We start from the raw sequence: 20,145 nt of genomic DNA, 5'->3' as shown, positions 1-20,145 counted from the left end.
CCTCACACACAGACACACACATAGTAACCAAGGGTTACGAACTGCTCGGAGGACTATTAATAGATGTAATAATAATGACACTGCTGCTGAGGTTTGACAGCAGGAGAGAAGGGCGAGATTTAAAGCGCCGCCCCTCCTCCTTTGTAACGCGATAGCGTTCAAATTATTCACCTCATTGTTCCAGTCCTGGTTAATGGTCTTCCTACCATCTGCCTCGGTGGTAGTATGACAGAGTCTTATGTAACACAGTCTTCTCTCTGCACATCTCTTTTCACCCCACCGGTCTGAACTGCAGCTGGAGGTGTTCACTGTGTTTAACAAACGGCAGAGAGGACGCGTTATTTCAAATAACAACTGTAGAGGGGAGGGAAGAAGAAAGAACTGCTCAGTGCAGCCAGAGGACGAGATGTGACCGTGTATTCATAGAGGTGGAAGCCAGGCCGCCTTTCTGTCATTTTATCCTCATGGTCGACAAGAGGACTATTGACTAATGCAATAAATATTCATTATTTTACAAATAATATCATAGAGCTCCAGACTCATTCATGTTTTTGAAACATTTCTCTCAAGGCAGTGTAACGCTCACCACCCCTAGGAGGCGCCAGAAAAATTACCATCACACAGTCACTGAGGCTTTTAGCTTTGTAGAAACCAGCATCACATTACCGGGCCTACAGCAGGGGGTACAGGTCCTCGCTCTGTCCCGGTCTTACACGCTCAGATGATTTCATGTTCTCTTCTCATATAAGCCAGAGCCTTTAAACCTTTAACAAAAAAGCAGCCGCCATCTTGAAACACATCGTCCAGCTCTCGGTGAAGCAGGTGCATCACCACCCACTGACTTTCAGAAATAACAGAGGTGGCTGTGAGAGCGTTTGCTGCATGCGGATTAGACTGAGGCTGCAGGAGGCCTGCCACAGTTTCCTGTGATTCCCAGGCAGCTCAGTGGAGACTTCCTCTCCAGGCAGCGGCTGCTGGCAGCACGACATTCCTAGTTTACAATTGATCTGGGGGATAAACTGACAGCAGGGAGCAGATTTATAAACACAGGGAAAGGTAAGAGCTGCATCAGCCGCTCACTGGTGGACAATATGAAGCGCTGATGTGTTTGCTGTACAACACATGCTTATATCTGACGATAGAGGGAATGTGCTGTAGGTCCTATGCTGTGTGTGTGTATTGGGGTTGAGGGGGTACCTATTTTGTAGGTGCAGCATGTAGCCTTTGTAGAGTCCTGTGCACAAATACCAAGCTGAGAGTGGCTGTTGAACTTTGGAAATGTCAGCCGCTGCTCCTCACAGGCAGCACTATCAGTTCATTCCTGGGTCTGCTCCATCCTCCTTCCCTGCACGCCTTAAAACTTGTGAGTGACCTGCTGAAACCTTTTGAAGCTGTGTCTCTGCTGTGTACATGTGGGGCGGGGGGGGGGGGGGGTTCGGCAGCTTGTAGTTCAAAGACAAACAGTCCCAGCCAGAAGACATGTGACCTGCTGCACGATCAGGGCTGCAGAGAGAACAGGGAGCAGCCACAGTCAAAGATCATCACACTGAAAATAGCAACGCCGCTGTAATTTTGTTTATATAGCACCAATAAAAATACAAACTGCTGTTACAGAAAGCAGAAACTGTCTCTTACACGGCACATTTAGAGGTGCTCAGACCACTTCAGCTGGGTTCTCACTTAACACACTGGTGGCATCATAGACATTCAGAGAATCAAACCTCCGACCTGCAATAAAAAGGTCCTGTTTAACAGAGCAGATCCCAGGTCAGAGGAGGAATATGGGACCGTTGGTCTTTGTCTGCCTGTTATGAACATGTGACTGTAACCTGACTGTGTCACACATGTTCGTGTTTGTGTTCTCCCCCTTACCTCGCTCCCCTGCTGCCGTTGGTCACTCTGGGTTCAGGCTCTGGGTTTAGTAGCTCTCACACTGGATTTTTGGGGGGTGAGTGATGGACATGCTGATAATAAAGCATTACAGTAGTACAGCAGCAGCAGTCATATCTGAGTGAAAATGGCTCCATCCAGAGTAACCGTGTGATCAGGTCCTGGAGTGTGTGAGGTTTTAGGACATGGCGGTCTCCGGGCGGTGTGAAGGATCCGATTGTGTCATTAAGCTGCAGAGTTTCCTTCCCTTCCTGTGTGGAGCTGTCTGCAGTGCTGTAACCGGCTGTAACAGGCTTCTCGGGATTAAGGAATGCATGCCCACACACACACACACACACACACACACTGCACCTTACACTCCTGTTCATAAATCCAGCTGTGAATCCCCCCCTCCTCCTGAACGACATCCCTCGAAGCAATTCACAGAGCAGGTCCTCCTGAGGAGCGGTGTACAGTCTGATGATGAGCCTGCCTGTCTGTGTGTTAACATGTTGCTGTGTGGTTCAGGCTGAGGCAGCAGCTTCTGATTACTGCACCCCGGGCCTTTCAGCATGCCTCTTCACTGGAATGCAATGTAAATGTGTGCAGTATACAACGCTGCTTCCTCCTCACTGTATGCCTGCATGCTTCCTGCACACTGCTCATACCTGCTGTGATCTGCTCACTGCTGCTTGTAGTTTATGTATTGAATTCCTCAAAATACCATTAAGGCTGTTAAAATAATGCTTTAACTGGTATTAAAGGGACAGGTCATTCCTTTCCACTGGCTCACCACTGACAATTACTGCTTGTGCCACATCTCCACTCTCAGCTAACTGCAGCTGTTGACTCCTGACCCTCTGTCGTACCCGGCAGCAGCAGCTCTACTGTCTGTCCTCACACACATCCTCCCTCACAGACTCAAGGGGGATGTTAGGAAGCTCTTGAGTGCCCTCATGTGTTCGTCGATATTTACTTGCTCTCAGATCTGTGTGTGTGTGTGTGTGTGGGCTGTTGACCAAGTCAGAATGTTTCCCTTGGCGTTAGTATATGTATGTAAAGAGAGTCCCTGCTTTAATCACAGCTGTGCATTCCTCATGGTTAGTGAGGGTGGGTGAATATGCAACTCATCGTGTTCTCTCGTGTGTGTGTGTGTGAGGTGCATGATGCAAAATTACAGAGAAATGCACATGTCACCACTTGTCATGAAGCATAAAGTGTCTGTTAAAGTCAGTGACTCTGAGGGCGCTGTTACGATATGATGCAATATCCTTCAGGCTGAGCACATGAAATGCATACACTTAACAAGACAGGAGGACTATCGAGCATGACAGCATGTCATCTCCCGTCTCTCTTTGCAGGGAGTCCTTTGAACCTGACTTGTCGAGCGTTTTTTGGCTACAGCGGTGACGTCAGCCCTCTCATCTACTGGATGAAGGGGGAGAAGTTCATAGAGGACCTGGATGAGGAGAGAATCCAGGAGAGCGACATCAAGTAAGAAACTCTGGATTTGCTCTTATTTCAGTGGCCCTGGCACTAATGAGGAATTAATAGCAGAGGTAGATAAAGGACGACACCGTGGTTTTTCACGTTATAGTCCATTTACTCCAAATTGCATACGCTAAACCAAATTCCCTGCCTTCCAAGCAGCTGCTGTTTTCCATTCATGTTAGTCCAGCATTAATATCATTTCTTTCTTTATTCTTTTTGCCACCTTTGTTTTTTGCTTTAATGGATGCTCAGCATCCATTGTGTCAGAGCTGCTTTAACAAGCTGCTGCACACATGCCTCAGCTCCACACTGACATGTTAGCATCCTACATGATGAGGATCTCCTCATCCAACACATCCACGTTTTCTAATGTTTGCATGCGTTCTTGTGGCCTTTAAACCAGGCCCAGTTGGTACTAAACATTCAGATCTTCCACAGTCTGATGCTCATTTTACTTTGGAGGTAAAGATTCCAGAGATCACTCTGAACCAGACGTTGTGCGTGTTCCTCTCCCTCTCCTTGCAGTGTAACAGTTCAAAGTTTCTCCATCCAGCCTCACTCTCAGGGCTTCAGACATGTAAAACAAACCCATCTTCATGTCGCTCCCTCCTTGTGGTGTAACACATTTAAACAAGTCCATTCCCTGGTCCATGTGCATGTTTCCCATTAGGGCTGTTTGGAGAGGCTGCAGCTCTGGGGAGACAGCCCTGTCAGATGGTTAACAACTGCCATTTTTCACACCACCGCCAGTACCGCTATCTCCCTCACTGCACCCACCTATAGCAGCATGCAGATGGGCCACGGGGAGCTGAGGAGGAGGGGGGGGCAGACAGGGAGGACATGGAGAGAGAAAGAAATATGGTCCAAGTCACTGAGGAGGAAGGAGAAGGAGACACATGCGAGACAGTGAGTCTTCTTGTGCACTGATAGGAAGATGCCAGCCCCTCTTCCTCCATTACTCCCTGAATCCAGGGTTCCCCCTCTCGCCGGCTGAGGGGGTTATCTTTTCAATTATTCATACCAATATTTCATGCAGCAGATCAATAATAAATTCGATCATCCCCTCTCTGTTGCTGATGCTGCTGCCCGCGGCTTTTTTCACATCCAGCCTGTGGTTTGGTTTAAAACGTAGCCTGAGAGGGTTTGAAGGGAAGGAGCAGAGCGCCGGAAAGGAAGCATGAAGTAATCTGTGCGCTCGCTGCAGCCGGGCTCTCTCCCCTTCAGATGGTTCTGAGGGTTACCTCTGCTCATCAGGCTGACACCCACACTTTTAGCTTTATTACTAATGCATCAGCAGTCAAAACCAAGCTAAGAGAAGAGCACTCATACCTTGAGCTCAGAGTTTCTGTAGGCATTTACCCACCCAGCTCTGAACCTATCGATTTGCAGGAGTTCATTTCTATGGTAACCTGAGCCCATAAATTCTCATTTGCACCAGCAGGACAGGGGCAGCTGCTCTTATCGTTGCACGGATGGGTGGACATTTGCATAGCATGCAGAGATTAATAAATTAGCAAAACAAATCTGGCTCAGCATCGTAAAGGAGGTGATCGATGCGCTATTGAGCGGATTCAGTTGGTGTTTTGCAGGTGGATGTTGAACTGAATAAAGTGGAAATTGATCACTAAATGAGAAAACATGGAGCTTTTACTAATGAGGAGGAGAGAGAGAACATGTAGGTTAGAGAGGAGTGCCTGCAGCAGCTGCGGGTTTACAAGGAGTTCATGATTTCCTCACTCTGTCAACGATATATCAATAAACTCAATTACAGGCGTATCACATTCGAACCAGCACATGGTGTTCTATCACGGCAGCCTGGTCACTGTCCACCTCTATGTGTCACTGTTGTTTGTTGGACTGTCTCTCAACCTCCTAATCCATCAGAGGAGACACACAGACCGTCCTGTCTCCATCTCCTTCGCCTCCTCCTGGTGGGTTTACACCTTTCTTTAGGCTAACTTAGCTTTGCATGTCCTCCACAGCCCATGGGATGTTTATAGGGATTTTATGTTATAGCAGAAAAATGGAGCAGTTTATGATCCTAACAGCAGGTTAATCTTCACTAACAACAACACAAATGTATGATTTTTGAAGCCAAAATACGATCAGCAGAAGCTAAAAGCTAATGCTACACAACAAACCAGTCTGTAGTCCTATTTAGCCACATGTTAGCAGCCTCGGTGGAGTGTTGTGTGTCAGCAGGTAGAAATCTTGTGGCCTTGGATGAGGGAAGAGCTGAAGTGCTAAGAAGTCTTTTCCAGGTTTTGGGACACATCCCTGCAGCACTCCAGGCAAATGATGGTTTTAACATGAATCATTAAAAAATTCATCCTGCAGTGATGGCTGCTACAGCCATTCATTCTCCATTAAGCTCGCTCTTCAGCCTGGCTGTTTATCTGCCGCCGCTCACTTCATACTTGTATCTGTGTGGATCATCTGGCCCTTGTTATCCACCTACTCCAACTTTCATCCCCACCGGTGGCTCAGGTGGCCATTATCCGTCAGGTAGTACGACGGCGAGCTGTGTTGGCTCACATAGAGGGATAATGTGAAACGGGAGGCTTCAAAGTACCCGGCTCTCCCTGGAGAGGCATGAATTATTCCCATGCCTCTCTCTCTCTCTCCCAGTGCCCTCATCCCAGTGCACAGCTAGCTCAATATCAGCCTCTCTCTCTCTGCGATTCCAATTACTGATGCCAAATCTTCCCAACAAGCTGTCCTTATGTGCAGTTTATCGTCTTGAAGGCAAGAGAGAAGTGAGATGCTTGAGAGTCATTACCCCCCTACACAAACACTCGGCCGTCGTCCCTCTCCTCCCTCTCTGTGATGCATATGCATGCTCACACAAACACAGATGCCTTTCTCATTTCTACTTTGTTTCCTCCAAAGTGTCATTTGTGCTGAGGGTGCTGTAAAAGTAGGCTAAGTAGTGTGTCTAAGGTATGAGGAAGCATTATCTCCCCATTCTCTCCTCCATCAGGCTCAACCAGCCCAGCGGGGGACACTCATTTACTTTATGGAATATTACTTTCTCTCCTTCTCGCCGTTACCATGGCAGCCGCTATAAAAAGATTTTCTTCTCATCGCCATTATTTGATTTTCCCTCCCCACACACACACAAGCTGAGGAAGATCCCTTATTGATTTTCATATCTCGTATGTTTTGAGTGCAGAGAAAGAAATTAACATACAGTGGAGTACTTAAGGTAACACCAGAGGGGCTTCATCAAGACTCATTTCACCACAGACAAACACTGTGTTTGTGCGTCTTGTGTTGCTTTTAATCCTTGTGACCGGATCATGAATCCTGCGCCACACAGACACGTTGTTCAGGTCCTGTTTGTCTGTTTGTCTGCAGGGTTATCAGGGAGCATCTCGGCGAACAGGAAGTGGCCATCTCCCTGACTATTGACTCGTTGGAGGAGGAAGACCTGGGCAATTATTCCTGTTATGTGGAAAATGGAAACGGCCGCCGTCAGGCTACCATCCAGCTGTTCAGGAGGGGTAAGACACTTCCCACTGCAGATACAATGACTGCTAACCTGGTGCCTGGTGGGTTGTGGCAGGTTTGTGGAGGTAAAAGCCCACGTTGAAGCGTTTAGTTCAGGGCTTTGGCTGGAAGCTTGGACCTCCATGATATGACCTCCTCCTCTGTCCAAACACACCCCCTCCCATGAGCAGGTTACACTTCAGGTCATGTTCCTGACTTTCTTTCTGCTGTCTTTGACACCTGCTTAGTCTCTAAGAGGTTAAATGTAGCCCAGCCTGTGTGACGTGCCTCCCTCTGCCTCGGGCCACAGACTTATCAGTCGCTCTTTGTCTGTGTATTCTGTTTTCTTCCAGCTGTCCTAAAGCTCTGTGATAAGTAGAATAACCAGGGTCTGCCTGCACCATTTCATCTGATGAGAATATTCTAGTCTGGAGTGTTGTTTTATGCACGTTTCCCCGAGCTTCAGGAAGCCACTTGCTTGTATCATTTCTTCTCCTCATGCCTCAGCAGCTCTGCGGCTCCTTTGGCTCCGCTGCTTGACTTGTCTGAAGCTCCTTTCATGCACTGGTTGTCACCCTAGAATAGAGGTAATTTGAAGGCTGTTTAAACAGCAAATTGGTCCTCAGCTTTTTCCAGCAGGCCAATAAGTCCAGCATACAATTACATTTGAAGTCTTTATATGTCTGTTTCCCTCACTTTGATCACTGGCTCTGTGATCGTCCTCTGAAGACGGCCCAGTTCTCTCTGAGTCTTTGCTTCATTTAACTCTCTTTGTCAAAGAAGACACTCGTCCTCTCTCGCCCTCTCTCTCTCTCTTGTTCTCTCTGTTGTTCACATTAATCTGGTGTTTACCCCCCCACCCCTCACTGCTGAGCCCCTCAGCAGGTCTAACATCTCTGCAGAAAGTGGTGGTCAGTGAAACATAAACAACTCCGTGAGTGAGGATGATTGCTCATAATGAGCTGGAAGACTTAAAGTTATGAAGGAGGCTAATAAAAAGCCGATCAGGGGGCCAAAACAACAACAACACAGTTTTTAGTGGAACACAGCATTAGTGGTTGTTTATGAAAAACATCATAATCATAACGTGCAGGCTGATACAGATCATCCAGCACAAGCAGACTTCTGTTACAGATTTGATTCTATATGGTAAATACGAAGTAAATTAACTGCTCGACTCAGCTCACCTGAAACACTGAACTACAAACGCCAGCATCACAATCCGCTATCAGAGAGTCTTTATCCCCCACACAGAGGTGAGACAGTGTCGGCCTCAGCGTGTCAGTTCAGATCTCTGTGAGCTGACAGGGGGTCACTTGTACCAGCTAACAGAAGAGGTCAGTGCTTAGTGGAGTCTAGTTTGTGGAAAACTTCCTGTTTATCATGACGCACTGCTCCTGTTGCCTAGCAACCTGCAGCTATTATTAAGGTTTACTATCTGTAAAGAGTTCAGAGTACAGGGAGTCCGGGGATCCACCTGGTGATGCATCCTCGGTCAGAAGGACAACAATCGGTCCACAAAAGCGTTCTTTGAAGGATGCAGCCGCAGCGAGAGTTCATGTTGAATTATCATTTCCACTTTGATATAAATAAACAAAACAGTTGGTTCAGAAACATGACGTTCTGCCAGCAGGTGTGACTGTGAGCACAGATTCAGACCAACCTAACCTTCCAACAGGAAGAAGCTGTTCACATCTCACAGAATCTGGTGACACTCGTTTGTAGCTTGGTCATTTTCAGAATGCTGAATATGACGTGAGCTGTGTAAATGAACACACATGTAAACTCAGTATTTACTTCATAGACTCCGTTCACACCATGAGGCGTACAGCCCTGTATTCATACCAGTGCTGTGTCTTAATGAACGTCATGCAGTGTAATACAGACTTTGTCGTAGTGGTAAAGTAACATATCTTCCCGTCGATGCTTTGTTGATCTGTAAAGATCACAAACCTTTTGCTGTATCTGTGATAATATAGAGTGCTTTGCGGTTGCCATGGCAGCCATGCAGTGTGACAGAGATATAAGGTGAAGGTGTTCTAGCTGAGCCAACCAGGTAAATGCTGCTTTAATACACACCATAACTCATCCTTCCCCGTGCCTGCTCTCTGGGGAGACGGGGGGGGGGGGGGATAATAGAGAAGAGAAATGAATGGAGAGCGAAGAGAAGAAGGGAGAACGGGGGAGTGATGGAGAGGGGAGTGACAGTGCGGTGAGTAAACCAAAGCTCCTTGTTTAGGAAATGCCTCCATCCATGTCCAGAATCCCGCTCTGGATGACAGCCAAAGTGCAGAGCTGTGTCGCCTCCAAAGAAATGAACCCAATTTCTCATTATCTCCCCCTTTTTTTTCCCCGGCGCCTCCTTCCAATGTGCCCTCTCATTTTTCTCAAACTCATTATGAGCCTCATGTCTCTGAAGATTGATTCTGCTCTGCTCTGAGTGCAGCCCTAGAAATGCTGATGGTTGTCCAGCTTTCCAGCAAATGTGAATATGTCCTATAAGTGCCTCATCCTGCCCGTTCAACAGGGAAATAATGAACAGAGATGAAGACAACCTCTGAGTCCAACCTGCTGCACAATCAACAACCAGTTCAGTGTGTTCCTGTAAATGAAGTTGGACCCTTGATTGTAGTTATGATTATTTTCTGCTCTGTGTGTGTGTGTGTTGTCCTCAGCAGAGCTCATGTACACCGTGGAGCTGGCAGGAGGGCTGGGAGCCATCCTGCTGCTTCTCATCTTCCTCATCTCCCTCTACAAATGCTACAAGATCGAGCTGATGCTTTTCTATAGGAGGCACTTCGGCAGCGAGGACGTGGACGGAGGTAAAGACAGCACAGTGAAAAATCTGCTTGTCTTGTTTTTTTATCCAAAAGTCAGCGTTAACTTTTGTGTGTCTGCAGGAGATATAGACACAGAAAGAACCCAGACTTTATATTAAAAATATAAAAAATATATAAAAAATAAAAAGGAAAGGCGTTAACATGTTAGCATGTGACAAACGATGTCATTAAACGTCATCCAGGCGTCAGAGGGGTAAACCTGGTGGTGCTGATGTTGTAGTCATGTGACCGTGCTGTAGCTGGTGTTGTGTGAATGTCCAGGATCCAAAAGCAGGTTTCCAAGTTTTAAGACCGTTTATTTTACAAACACACAAGATCCATGTCCACGAAGGAGAAAACCGTGTTTAACAGCTACTCCGAGCACTGCAGCGTGGCCTGAGCGGCTCCTGAGAGAGCACAACAGCAAAAAGGCAACTCACAAGAGAGCCAATGATCTGCGGTCATATTACCGCGAAGGCTAACTGAAGAACTGGAAGAAGAGTGCAGGAGAGCGAGTAGGCGGCGAGATGATCAGGAAATGGAGTGCAGGTGTCTCCACTCAGGCCGGTGCTCCACCCAGCAGCATCTGAGGAGGAAACCAACGAGAGGGCAAAGACCAGGCAACAGAAGTGTCCTTAAAGAACCAACAGAGGGCGACAGAGCGCCTCACACAGCTGCTTTATAATGTAGCATTAGCTTTTAGCTTGTGGTGATCATAAAGTGCTGATCATTACTGAAGATGATCCTGCTGAACTACACCTGTGAGGAGGCTGCACAGGTCACAGATCATGAGCTGCATTCAAAGAAAGTCGCTTCAGTGATCTCATGTCAGATCATAGAAATGTGAGGAACTGGAACTCTGCAGCTCCTCCTGGCCGTGTTGTGTGTGTCTGTGTCTGTGTGTTCTGTCACAGCCTGTTTTCCAAACAGACTCCCTGGTAGATGCAGATGTCGCCTCCTGTGCCGTCTCAGTGACAGCAGCCCATTTCCTCCCTCCCCGCCGCTGGCGTCGAGGTGCATGTGATTATGTACACACGGCTGCCATGACTGCATCGGGCCGAAAGGAGACAGATTTTCAATTTGTTGCCCATTTAAAAAGAGATCCGTCTCAATATGTCATGGAGTGATGCCCACCCTCTGCTGTCGAAGGCCAGATCGCAGCTCTCGGGGACCGGACAGCCTGCGGCACCTTCCCTGAGCGACAAATCAGGGCCTGAAATTGGAGAGCAACTTTTTGTTTTCGCTGCAGAACATAGTTAACTTTCGCCTCTGTTTACGTCTCAGTGTCGTCCCTTTGTGCTTCGGGTTTTTCTCTCTTTCTTTTCAAAGATTCTGAAAAGACTCGGCTCCCTGGATTGTTTCTACAGTAGCATGAATTATCTATTACACACGGTTTTGTTGACTCAAACTTCCCCATGATTAAGTCATGCCATCAGGGACCGCTGATACAAGCTGTTTTTGATTTTCCAGCTTTGCTAGGTGGTTAATTTGCAGGGCTGGATGCTAATTTGAAAGCGCCGTTTGATGTCGGGATCCTATCGAGCAGCAGCCCTGGCCTTTCCACTGAGTTTCAAAGCTGCGCATGCTCCTCAAAGAGTCTCTGAGAAAGCCCCTCTTCCCTTTTTGGCTGGCCCACATTCCAGTCTCCACACAGCATAATGACTAGGACTCGCTGAGCATGTCACCGCTGCTGTGGTTTCTTTCCTATTGTCTATTTTCTGCCTGTTCGGTTCCTCCCACTGTCTTCTGGGAAATCATTCTGAGGTGTGGAACAGGGGATGGCTTCAGTCTTGGTTTAGGTATTTCTGTACCTTCCCCCAATTTATTTCTTTTATATGGCCGTACAAAGATGGCGGCATGTTTTTTTTTTTATTGTTTATTAAACTGTTGTGAATGAAGAGGCTCAGAAACAGGTGAACAGAGGACTGAATGTGTAAATACTAGTAGCCAGCTCCCCACCAGGGTCAGACGGCTTCACATAGCAACAACATCCTTTATATTTGTAGGAGTTTTTTAGACTGCTTCAAGAAATTATTCAGGTTTCAGGTATGGTTACTGGGAATGCTGAAATGGTCCGAGTCAGAGCTGTGTGTGTGTGTGTCTTAGCCCCGCCTCTCGCCCTCTGACAGCAGCCTCCCGCCCCCTGTGATCCTGTGCAGGTTAAGAAAGCTTCCGTGTGTCTGCGTACAGAGTCTGAGTCTGAATTTGAATCTTCTGCTCTCCTCTCGCCGTTTCCCCAGAAAACAAAGACTACGATGCGTATCTGTCCTACACCAAAGTGGACCCGGACCAATGGAGTCAGGAGACCAAGGAGGAGGAGCGCTTCGCCCTGGAGATCCTCCCTGATGTGCTGGAGAAACACTACGGCTACAAACTCTTCATCCCAGACCGAGACCTCATTCCAACAGGAAGTAAGCTGCGAGTGTCTGTGTGTGTGTGTGTGTTGCTCTGTCATAGTTGTGTGTTGTCTGTTGTTGTTTTTCACTGTCTGCTGTGTGAACGTCTCGTGCTGTCAGTGAAGGGTCAGCCCTCTCTGCGTCCTGTCCCCCCTCTGCTCACTGCTGATGTGTTGGGATACAGTTCGCTGTGTGTGCACTGGGAGCTGATGGAGCGAACAAATGTATCATCCTCCCCGGTTTTCATCTGTGCATTAATAAACCCATGAAAATTCTGTCTGAACATACTCTCATAGCGTGCTAACTGCGTCTGTGCCAGTGCTGCGCAGTGATGCTGTGTGTTTGTGCTGCAGCCTTCATGTGGAACAGATAAAACGCAAACACGTCCTAGCTGGTCCAGACAGAATTAAACATCAGTGGGAGATGTGCGAAGGCTCCGAGCCCCGCTGACTGAGCCGCCTCCATGCTTTAATCAAAAGAAAATTGCCGCCAGCACCAAGTAAAATCACTGCAGATGAATGTCCAATCAGGAAACACGGGGTGTGATTAATCATGAAATATGAAACGTGTTTACAGCTGCATGTTCTCTGTGTGTGTTCTGTGTTCTGCCTGTGACCTGAACGTTGAAATGTTTATGTTTAGGTCTCACCAATGAGCATTACCAGGATGACACGCGGCTCTTTGGAGGTACTCGCCCCTCAGACTCTTCCTCTGTGCATCAGCTGCTTTATTTACCTGCTGCTAGGACGAGAGAAGCTTAGAGGCTGTTTGATCTGAAACATCAGGCTCAGCTCAGCAGACCCACCAACCCTACACACACACACACACACACACATGTTCAGAAAACAGTCTATGTTTCTGCATAAATATGGAACAGAAACAGAAACAGATGTGTAAAACTGGATCATTTTCCTGAATTCTGTCTCATTTGTTTGTGTTGTCTTTGTCTTTGTCTCGTCTGTTTTGGGTCATATTTATGCAGGACTATAGAGTCAGTCAGTGTCTTAGTTCTTAGACCAGATTCTGGACACCTGTCCTGTGTTTTGTGTCCGAGCTCTTTGTGTTTCCATCATCGTGTGTGTGACGCCGTCTCTTCATCGCTGCTCTGCTCTGCCACTCTAACATGTTGTCTTCTTTCTCCGCCTCTCAGCCTACATCGAGGACGTGGCTCGCTGCGTGGATCAGAGCAAACGCCTCATCATAGTGATGACGCCCAACTACGTGGTGCGACGAGGGTGGAGCATCTTTGAGCTGGAGACCCGGCTGCGGAACATGCTGGTGACCGGAGAGATCAAAGTCATCTTGATCGAGTGCGCTGAGCTGCGCGGCATCATGAACTACCAGGAGGTGGAGGCCCTCAAACACACCATTAAAACCCTCACCGTCATCAAGTGGCGCGGACCCAAGAGCAACAAGCTCAACTCCAAGTTCTGGAAGCAGCTGCAGTACGAGATGCCGTTCAGGCGCACGGAGCCCATGCTCACACACGAGCCGGCGCTGGACGTCAGCGAGCAGGGCCCGTTTGGGGAGCTGCAGACCGTCTCTGCCATCTCCATGGCGGCGGCCACCTCCACCGCCATGGCCACCGCCCACCCCGAGCTGCGCTCCTCCTTCCACAACACCTACCACACCACCATGAGGAAGAAACACTACTATCGCAGCTACGAATACGACCTCCCTCCAGGTGGGACCCTGCCTCCTCTGTCCTCTCTGGGGAACCAGCACACCTACTGCAACATCCCACTGACTCTGCTGAACGGGCAGAGGCCTCCCGGAAAGAGCCGGGAGCACAGCCTGGAGGAGGCGCACGCCAACAACGCCATGCTGCCGCTGCTGCCCAGGGAGACCAGCATCTCCAGCGTCATCTGGTAACGACGAGGAGACCCGGCAGCTTTAGGACGACGGCAGGGCTGAGGTGACGGGGCTCAGCGTGGCGGCGGTGACAGCAGACGTGACGGAGGTCTGAGGACACGGCTTCCCTTTGTTTTTGAAGCGGACTGCTCCTCGTTCAGGAGGTTTTCTACGTGGTTACTACAGGGGACTTGATGAAAACACTGTTTCACTAACGGCGAGACGGACTCGCAAAAAACTCCACGTTCAAGAACCAACGCACGATTGAACACAACAAACACACACACTCTTACACAAAATGTGCATACACACAAAGGAAAACAGGGTCTGTACATATATTTCAATTTCTTTGTAGCATCAGTGTTTTCCTGTTCTGTTTGTTTTCTTCGGTCATGTTTGTTGCCTTCTCTACTGTAGGACTTTACCCAGAGGTGTATATTTTTAATCGTTTCCCTCTTTTAATTTCTTTTCTTATGTTAACACCATTGTTTGGACAGCCAGTTTGTCATGAACCTGCGTTGTTGTTTGTTTTTAAAATCTTTGTGTAGTTTAAGAGAACATTTTTTAAAACTTTTGGAATTGCCTGGACATCTGAGGAGCTGAACCTTGGTTTCTTTTTTTTGTTTACCTGTAAAAGGTGTATCTAGTTTAAAAGGAAACTCTCTTTTAAAAAAAAAAATCATAGAATATGCAAAAAGAAGGAGGAGCCGTCAAAAAAAACACACCGTCCTGTGGGAGCGGAGGTGGAGGAGGAGGAGGAGGAGGAAGAGGAGCAGGTGGAGGAGCAGGAGCAGGAGGAGGAGCAGGAGCGGTGGTCCTCTCCACTCAGACGGACAGACCGGCAGATCTCTCTCTAAAGCTTCATATTTTCTATTGAAACAAACAGCCTGGCTGTTTTAGAGTGATAGTGAAATGCCTCACCTTAAAAAGAAAATCTGTAGATTATTTTAAAAAGAATTCTATTTTTATAACAGAACAGAGTTTGCTTGAGAAGTCATACTGATTTGCATCTCATCTTCCATACAGAGGCTTTGTGTGTACGTGTTGATGCTGGTTTCGTACACTTGCAGCGTGGTTCCTGGTTTGTTGAGAGGTCAAAGGTGAGAAGAGATTCGAAGCTACAGCATCTTCAGTGTTTTTGTTTTTTTTTAAGACATGATGATATTATTACTCCCGCCCTGATGATTCATTCGGTTCATATGGATAGTTCATGTTTAAGGAAAGAAAAGAAAACATTTGTGTTTTGAAAGACTTTTTAAATATATTTGAAGGTGTGATTTTTGAGTATGCATAGCAAATAGATATGTATTCTATATATAATATAGATATTTATATAAATATATAAACACGATTTTCACTTGGAAAGAAATGTCTATCTTTATAGAAACACAATCATTATCAGTTGCCCTTTCTTTCTCACTGCACATTAAAAACATTGATTTCCTGGATGCGTCCTCTTGTGTCTGCTGCGAGCCGCCGTCAGCGCCGAGCACAGGAAGTTTGTGTCAGTCTGAGTCGAAGCATGAATGACAGAGTGTCTTCTGTTTGGCTGAGTCCTCTCTGGTCACGCTCAGTTTCGGCTCCTCTGTATGTTAACGTCATCTCTGAATCCAGGTTGATGTGGTTCTGTTTACGTGCACGGTGTTCAGGGTTCTGACAGGCAGGATGAAATCCATCTGTGTGAACTCCTTCCTTCTGTTTTGCAGTCTGACTGTGCTGCTGCTGCTGCTGCTGGGACAGGTCAAAGTGTCCTGAAAGAGACAAGAGGTCACGATGGGAACCAAGACGTGCTGATCCGGGTGTCTGTCTGGACCACAGCACCTCCCTCCTCCCTGTCCGTCCCTCCTGTCAGAAGAAGATAAACTAAAATAAAGGTGACGATCGAAGGTGGAGGATGTTATTCACACCCAGCAGAAAGGCTTCTGGTGCACTGGGGTGTTGTATAAGTGTCTTTTTGTCTAACTGGTTATCTTGCCGTCTAAACCCAACAGGACTGTCAGTAAAAAGAAGAATAACAAAGTAAACTAAGTCTCCAAATAAGCCCCAAGGAGAAATCCACCATCACGTTTCACCTGTGTGGGCTTCACCGCGCTCCCGCCTGACTTCCTGTCAGCTGACTGCGCTCACCTGGGTGCAGATAGACCCACCTGTAAGAGAAATATTTTGTCCTGAAGCCACAGATTTCATTTGATGTTTGCTTGGCAGGATCCTGACAGTGGGTGCATGCTGCCAAACACTGCCACCTCCTGGGGATAAACACTGCCTGCATCAGGCAAACAGGAGCAGAGCAGATCCACTGATGTCTGCCAACCTCAGGAGGAAACCAGGGGAAACTGGGACAGACGGGGACCGGCAGCAGGATCAGGAGACCTGGGTTGAAGGCAGACTTCATCACCATAACATACAGATATTATTTTTTGTAGTTTGAGCAGGGGGAGGAGGCTTTAAAAAAGAAGAAGGGGTGTGATGCCTCCATGTAAACACACACACACCGACTGTTGGCAGCCTCTTGCCAGACAGCTGGAGCTTTATTAGCAGACACTGGATTAATAGACTCTTTATTACTCCGAGCAATTAAGGACTTAATTGAAGAGAAAATAGGCCCCATTGAGGAGGAACATACAAAAGAGAAAGACAGAAATATCTTCAGTGCGTGTGTGTGTGTGTGTGTGTGTGTGTGTGTGTTTGCTGGCCTGCAATACCTCATCAAACCACCAGGAGGTGTGAGAGTGACCTCACAGGAGTACAGGCTTGTTTTTGTCCTCGGCCTCCTGTCAGATGTAGCGTCTTTTTAAATCTTTCTTTGATGTGAAGCCCGGCTGTAAACTGACCGGAGAGGCGATTTTTATCCTCCATCTTTATTTGTGGGCAGATGTTCTGGTAAATGAGGCTCATGATAAGTGTCCGGCAGGCACCTCTGTCAGGTGCAGACGCTCTTTGCTCCCTTCACTTCTCCTCATCCACATCAAAGAGCGCTTTAATAAGGCTCGCTGAAACACCCCCCGCTTTGTGACTTTTTAGATAATAAACCTCCACCCGGCTGCTCTGCACACACACACACTCTCACACACACACACACAGCCATGCTGCTGATGGCACTGTTCCCAGTTTTACCCAGAAACAAGAGGTCATTTCATGGTCTGCTCGGCTCAGATAGAAAATCTTCTCTAATCTTCGTCCTCAGCAGAGGAGCTGGACCATGTCCCTGTCTCTTTCGGGAGACAGGGACATTCTCCCTGTGTCTTGTGACATGTATTTGAATGCTCTGAGCTAATGTCGTCTGCTTCTAACCAACAAATACATAATATTATTGTAGGAACTCCTTCGTTTGGGTGTAGAGTTAAAACCACGTGGACTCCCAGCCTCCGTGTTTCTGCTTCCTGTCCGGCCTATTCAATATCTACAGTCTGATGACGGGTGATGAGGTCAGGGGTCAGCTGGTCTGGAGGTCAGGACAGACAGATCTTCTTTGAACCTTTTTCATGCAGGAGGTTTGAACTGTTAGTCTGAAACAGGAATATCTCCACTTCCAGAGCTCGGCCTGCTGCAGGTGGAGCTCCACCTGCAGCAGGCCGAGCTCCACCTGTGGCAGCATTTCTGCAGCTGTGTGTGTGTGTGTGTGTGTGTTACTGTGATGCACACCATGGTTAGCTTTCATACTGGAGCTGCTTCTCAGCAGTCCACAGAGCAGAGCAGTGTCTGAGCTGACCACAGGGTGGCGCCGTGATGATGTCTCTGTTCAAATAAAGACCCACAAAGTGCAGCCGCTCAGTGCCTGACAGCCGCCTCTGTCAGGAACATCTGTATCCATGTCTGCATATTTTAAAATGACTCAGCTCACACTGTTTGTCTTTTTTCTGTTGTCCTCACTGGATTTGTCTCATTGTTGCTTATCAATCATCTGTGAAGCAGCATGAGTGCTGCGCCTGTCTGACTCCGTCCCTCCTGTTTACATGTGGAAGTGTCACATTATTGGTGAGGCTAATCAATATGTTTAACCTGCCCTGATAACCTCCCAAACATCAGCATGATAAACAGCTGCAGCCTGGATCAGCTGCTCGTAGGACTCCGTGATAAAAACTTTATTTTTACAAACCGGTGGAGAGTCTAACAGGAAGCTTTGCTGCCTCCACATCAGGGAGCTTTGCTCCACCTGCTCCAGGTGAGCAGCTGGAACGCGGCCGTGGCGCTGCTGCCCCCTGCCGGTGGAAGCAGGCTGCACAGCGGCTGCTTTAATCTGAGTTAATGTGACAAACTTTTATCTGTGAGCTGACATCAGCCTGTGACGTCACACGTTTATCACTGAGACATTCTGTTCACACAGGGACACAAGCAAACACGGACATGCGCAGTAGATTTTTATTATTATAGAAAAATAGTTTTTATAAAAACAAATAAGTTATGAATTCCAGCAGCTGCTCAGTAATTTCCTGTTATAACATCTCTTGCCTTCACTCACTCTCTCTCTCACACACACACACACACACACACACACACACTTTGTGTCACAGTCGGTCTACAGACTTCAGTCCGTCAGCACTTCAGTCCATCTGAACCCCCCCGACCTGTGACCTACTTCCCGTAGAACATCTCCATGAGCACCTCCTCGATGTTGACGCTCCCTATGACGGGTCTGAAGAAGAGCTGGGCGACCACCGGCGGGCTGATGGCCCGCAGCATGGACAGAGCTATGAGCAGCTTGGCGAAGCGCGTCGTGTCGTCGCGGTGGATCAGCCTGACGTGCTCGTTCAGAGCCTGGTGCGCCTCCCGGCGCAGCGACTGGATGTAGTGCAGACAGCGCAGACCCTCCAGATCTGAGAGCAGAGAGAAGCAGAGACAGAGGTTTAGGACGCTTCTGATCATTTCCCAACAAACCACAGCTTATCACGGAACCGTGCCGCGGCCAGTCCGCTCCCTGCCACCTGGGCTGCGGCTTTACGCGCAGGTACGCAGACCCTGACCCACCTGGGTTGAACAGCACGGCTCCCTTCAGATACGCGTACTCCTTGGTGCTGATGTCCACACTCCAGCACTTCTTCAGGAAGGCTTTGATGGCCTCGATGTCCACGATAGACACCCCAGCGGCCGCCCTGCCCTGCACGGCGGGAGCCTCGCTCTGCCTGTCCGGCACCCCGGTGAGGATGCGCTGCAGCATGCTGGGCTCCACGGTCTCCGTGGTCTCAAAGTCCACTCGGTCCTGCGCGAGTCCCAGCACGAGCAGCGGAGCCCAGCCGCTGCGGATCAGCATCAGCTGGTCGTCCTCCGGCAGCTCACGAAAGCAGGGCACGTTTTTCACGAACCTCAGAGTCTTCACCAGAACCGCGGACGCGGCTTTGCACGTCACCTGCGGGGAGCGCAGCACGCCCCGGCGGCGCGTCGAGCCGCAGGTGCACGCCTGCTGCCGGAGCTCCGGGGCGGAGGGGGGGCTCTTCTGGAACAGGTGCAGCAGCGTTTGCTGAGGTTGTTGTTGTTGTTGTTGTTGTGTTTGTTGTTGTTGTTGCTGCTGCTCCTCGGCGGTCACGAGGCTGCCGCTCTTCAGAATGCTGTACAGAATGCTGTTGTTGTTCCTGCCGCCGGCGCCGCGGCAGCGGCAGCCCTCCAGCGTGGCCATGACCGCGGGCCGGAGCTGCGCGCGTCCCGCTGTCTGTGTGAAGCGCGCGGGTCAGTGACAGGAAGCTGTGTTCTTACCCTGAAGCCCCGCGTGACGGGCGGCGCGTTTATATCAGCTCCCGTCTGTCCCCGCGCGCGCACCGCCTGTTCACAGCGCATGTCCCGCCCCCCCACCCCGCGCTCAGACTCCTCCTCTGTCTGCTCCCCTCTCTCTCCCCCTCTCTCTCTCTCCCTCTCTCTCTCTCACACACACTCTCCCTCTCTCTCTCTCTCTCTCTCTCACACACACTCTCCCTCTCTCTCTCTCTCTCTCTCTCATACACACTCTCTCTCTCTCTCTCTCTCTCACACACACACTCTCTCTCTCTCCCTCTCCCCCTCTCTCTCCCTTTCTCTCTCTCACACACATTCTCTCTCTCTCCCTCTCTCTCACACACACTCTCTCTCTCTCTCTCCCTCTCACACACACACACTCTCTCTCTCTCTCTCTCTCACACACACACACACACACACTCTCCCCTCTCTCTCTCACACACACTCTCTCTCTCTCTCTCACCCCCCACGCCCACTACCCTCTCTCTCATCTCTCCTCTCATCTCTCTCGTCACCCTCTCTCTCAC

At 48.7% G+C, this 20,145-nt stretch overlaps 2 protein-coding genes across 2 annotated transcripts in view; one reads left to right on the top strand and one right to left on the bottom strand.

Moving 5' to 3' along the window:
• il1rapl1a (interleukin 1 receptor accessory protein-like 1a) overlaps positions 1 to 13,936 on the top strand; it is a 137,229-nt gene extending 123,293 nt beyond the window's left edge. Inside the window, exons 7-12 of the mRNA XM_028393326.1 lie at positions 3,231 to 3,363; positions 6,718 to 6,863; positions 9,525 to 9,671; positions 11,909 to 12,079; positions 12,707 to 12,751; positions 13,215 to 13,936. Of these exons, the coding sequence (XP_028249127.1) occupies positions 3,231 to 3,363; positions 6,718 to 6,863; positions 9,525 to 9,671; positions 11,909 to 12,079; positions 12,707 to 12,751; positions 13,215 to 13,936 (1,364 nt within the window). The remainder of the gene's footprint in view (positions 1 to 3,230; positions 3,364 to 6,717; positions 6,864 to 9,524; positions 9,672 to 11,908; positions 12,080 to 12,706; positions 12,752 to 13,214) is intronic.
• A 4,404-nt stretch (positions 13,937 to 18,340) lies between these two features.
• LOC114426137 (nuclear receptor subfamily 0 group B member 1-like) lies at positions 18,341 to 19,620 on the bottom strand. The gene is made up of 2 exons (XM_028393327.1): positions 18,881 to 19,620; positions 18,341 to 18,729 (listed from the first exon to the last, which is right to left on the bottom strand). Exons 1-2 carry the CDS (start codon positions 19,524 to 19,526, stop codon positions 18,488 to 18,490), a joined length of 888 nt encoding a protein of 295 aa, XP_028249128.1. The 5' UTR covers positions 19,527 to 19,620; the 3' UTR covers positions 18,341 to 18,487.
• Between the last annotated feature and the right edge of the window lie 525 nt (positions 19,621 to 20,145).

This window comes from Parambassis ranga, chromosome 21 (assembly GCF_900634625.1).
Source record: "Parambassis ranga chromosome 21, fParRan2.1, whole genome shotgun sequence".
Lineage (NCBI taxonomy): Eukaryota > Metazoa > Chordata > Actinopteri > Ambassidae > Parambassis > Parambassis ranga.
Note: the sequence above shows the minus strand (reverse complement) of the source record. Positions and strands in the feature narration are given on the sequence as shown.

Coding starts and splice junctions, on each gene's coding strand:
- LOC114426137 (XM_028393327.1), bottom strand. CDS start 19,526: ATGGCCACGCTGGAGGGCTGCCGCTGCCGCGGCGCCGGCGGCAGGAAC. Junction 18,730..18,880: donor AGCCGTGCTGTTCAACCCAG/GTGGGTCAGGGT, acceptor CTCTGCTCTCAG/ATCTGGAGGGTCTGCGCTGT.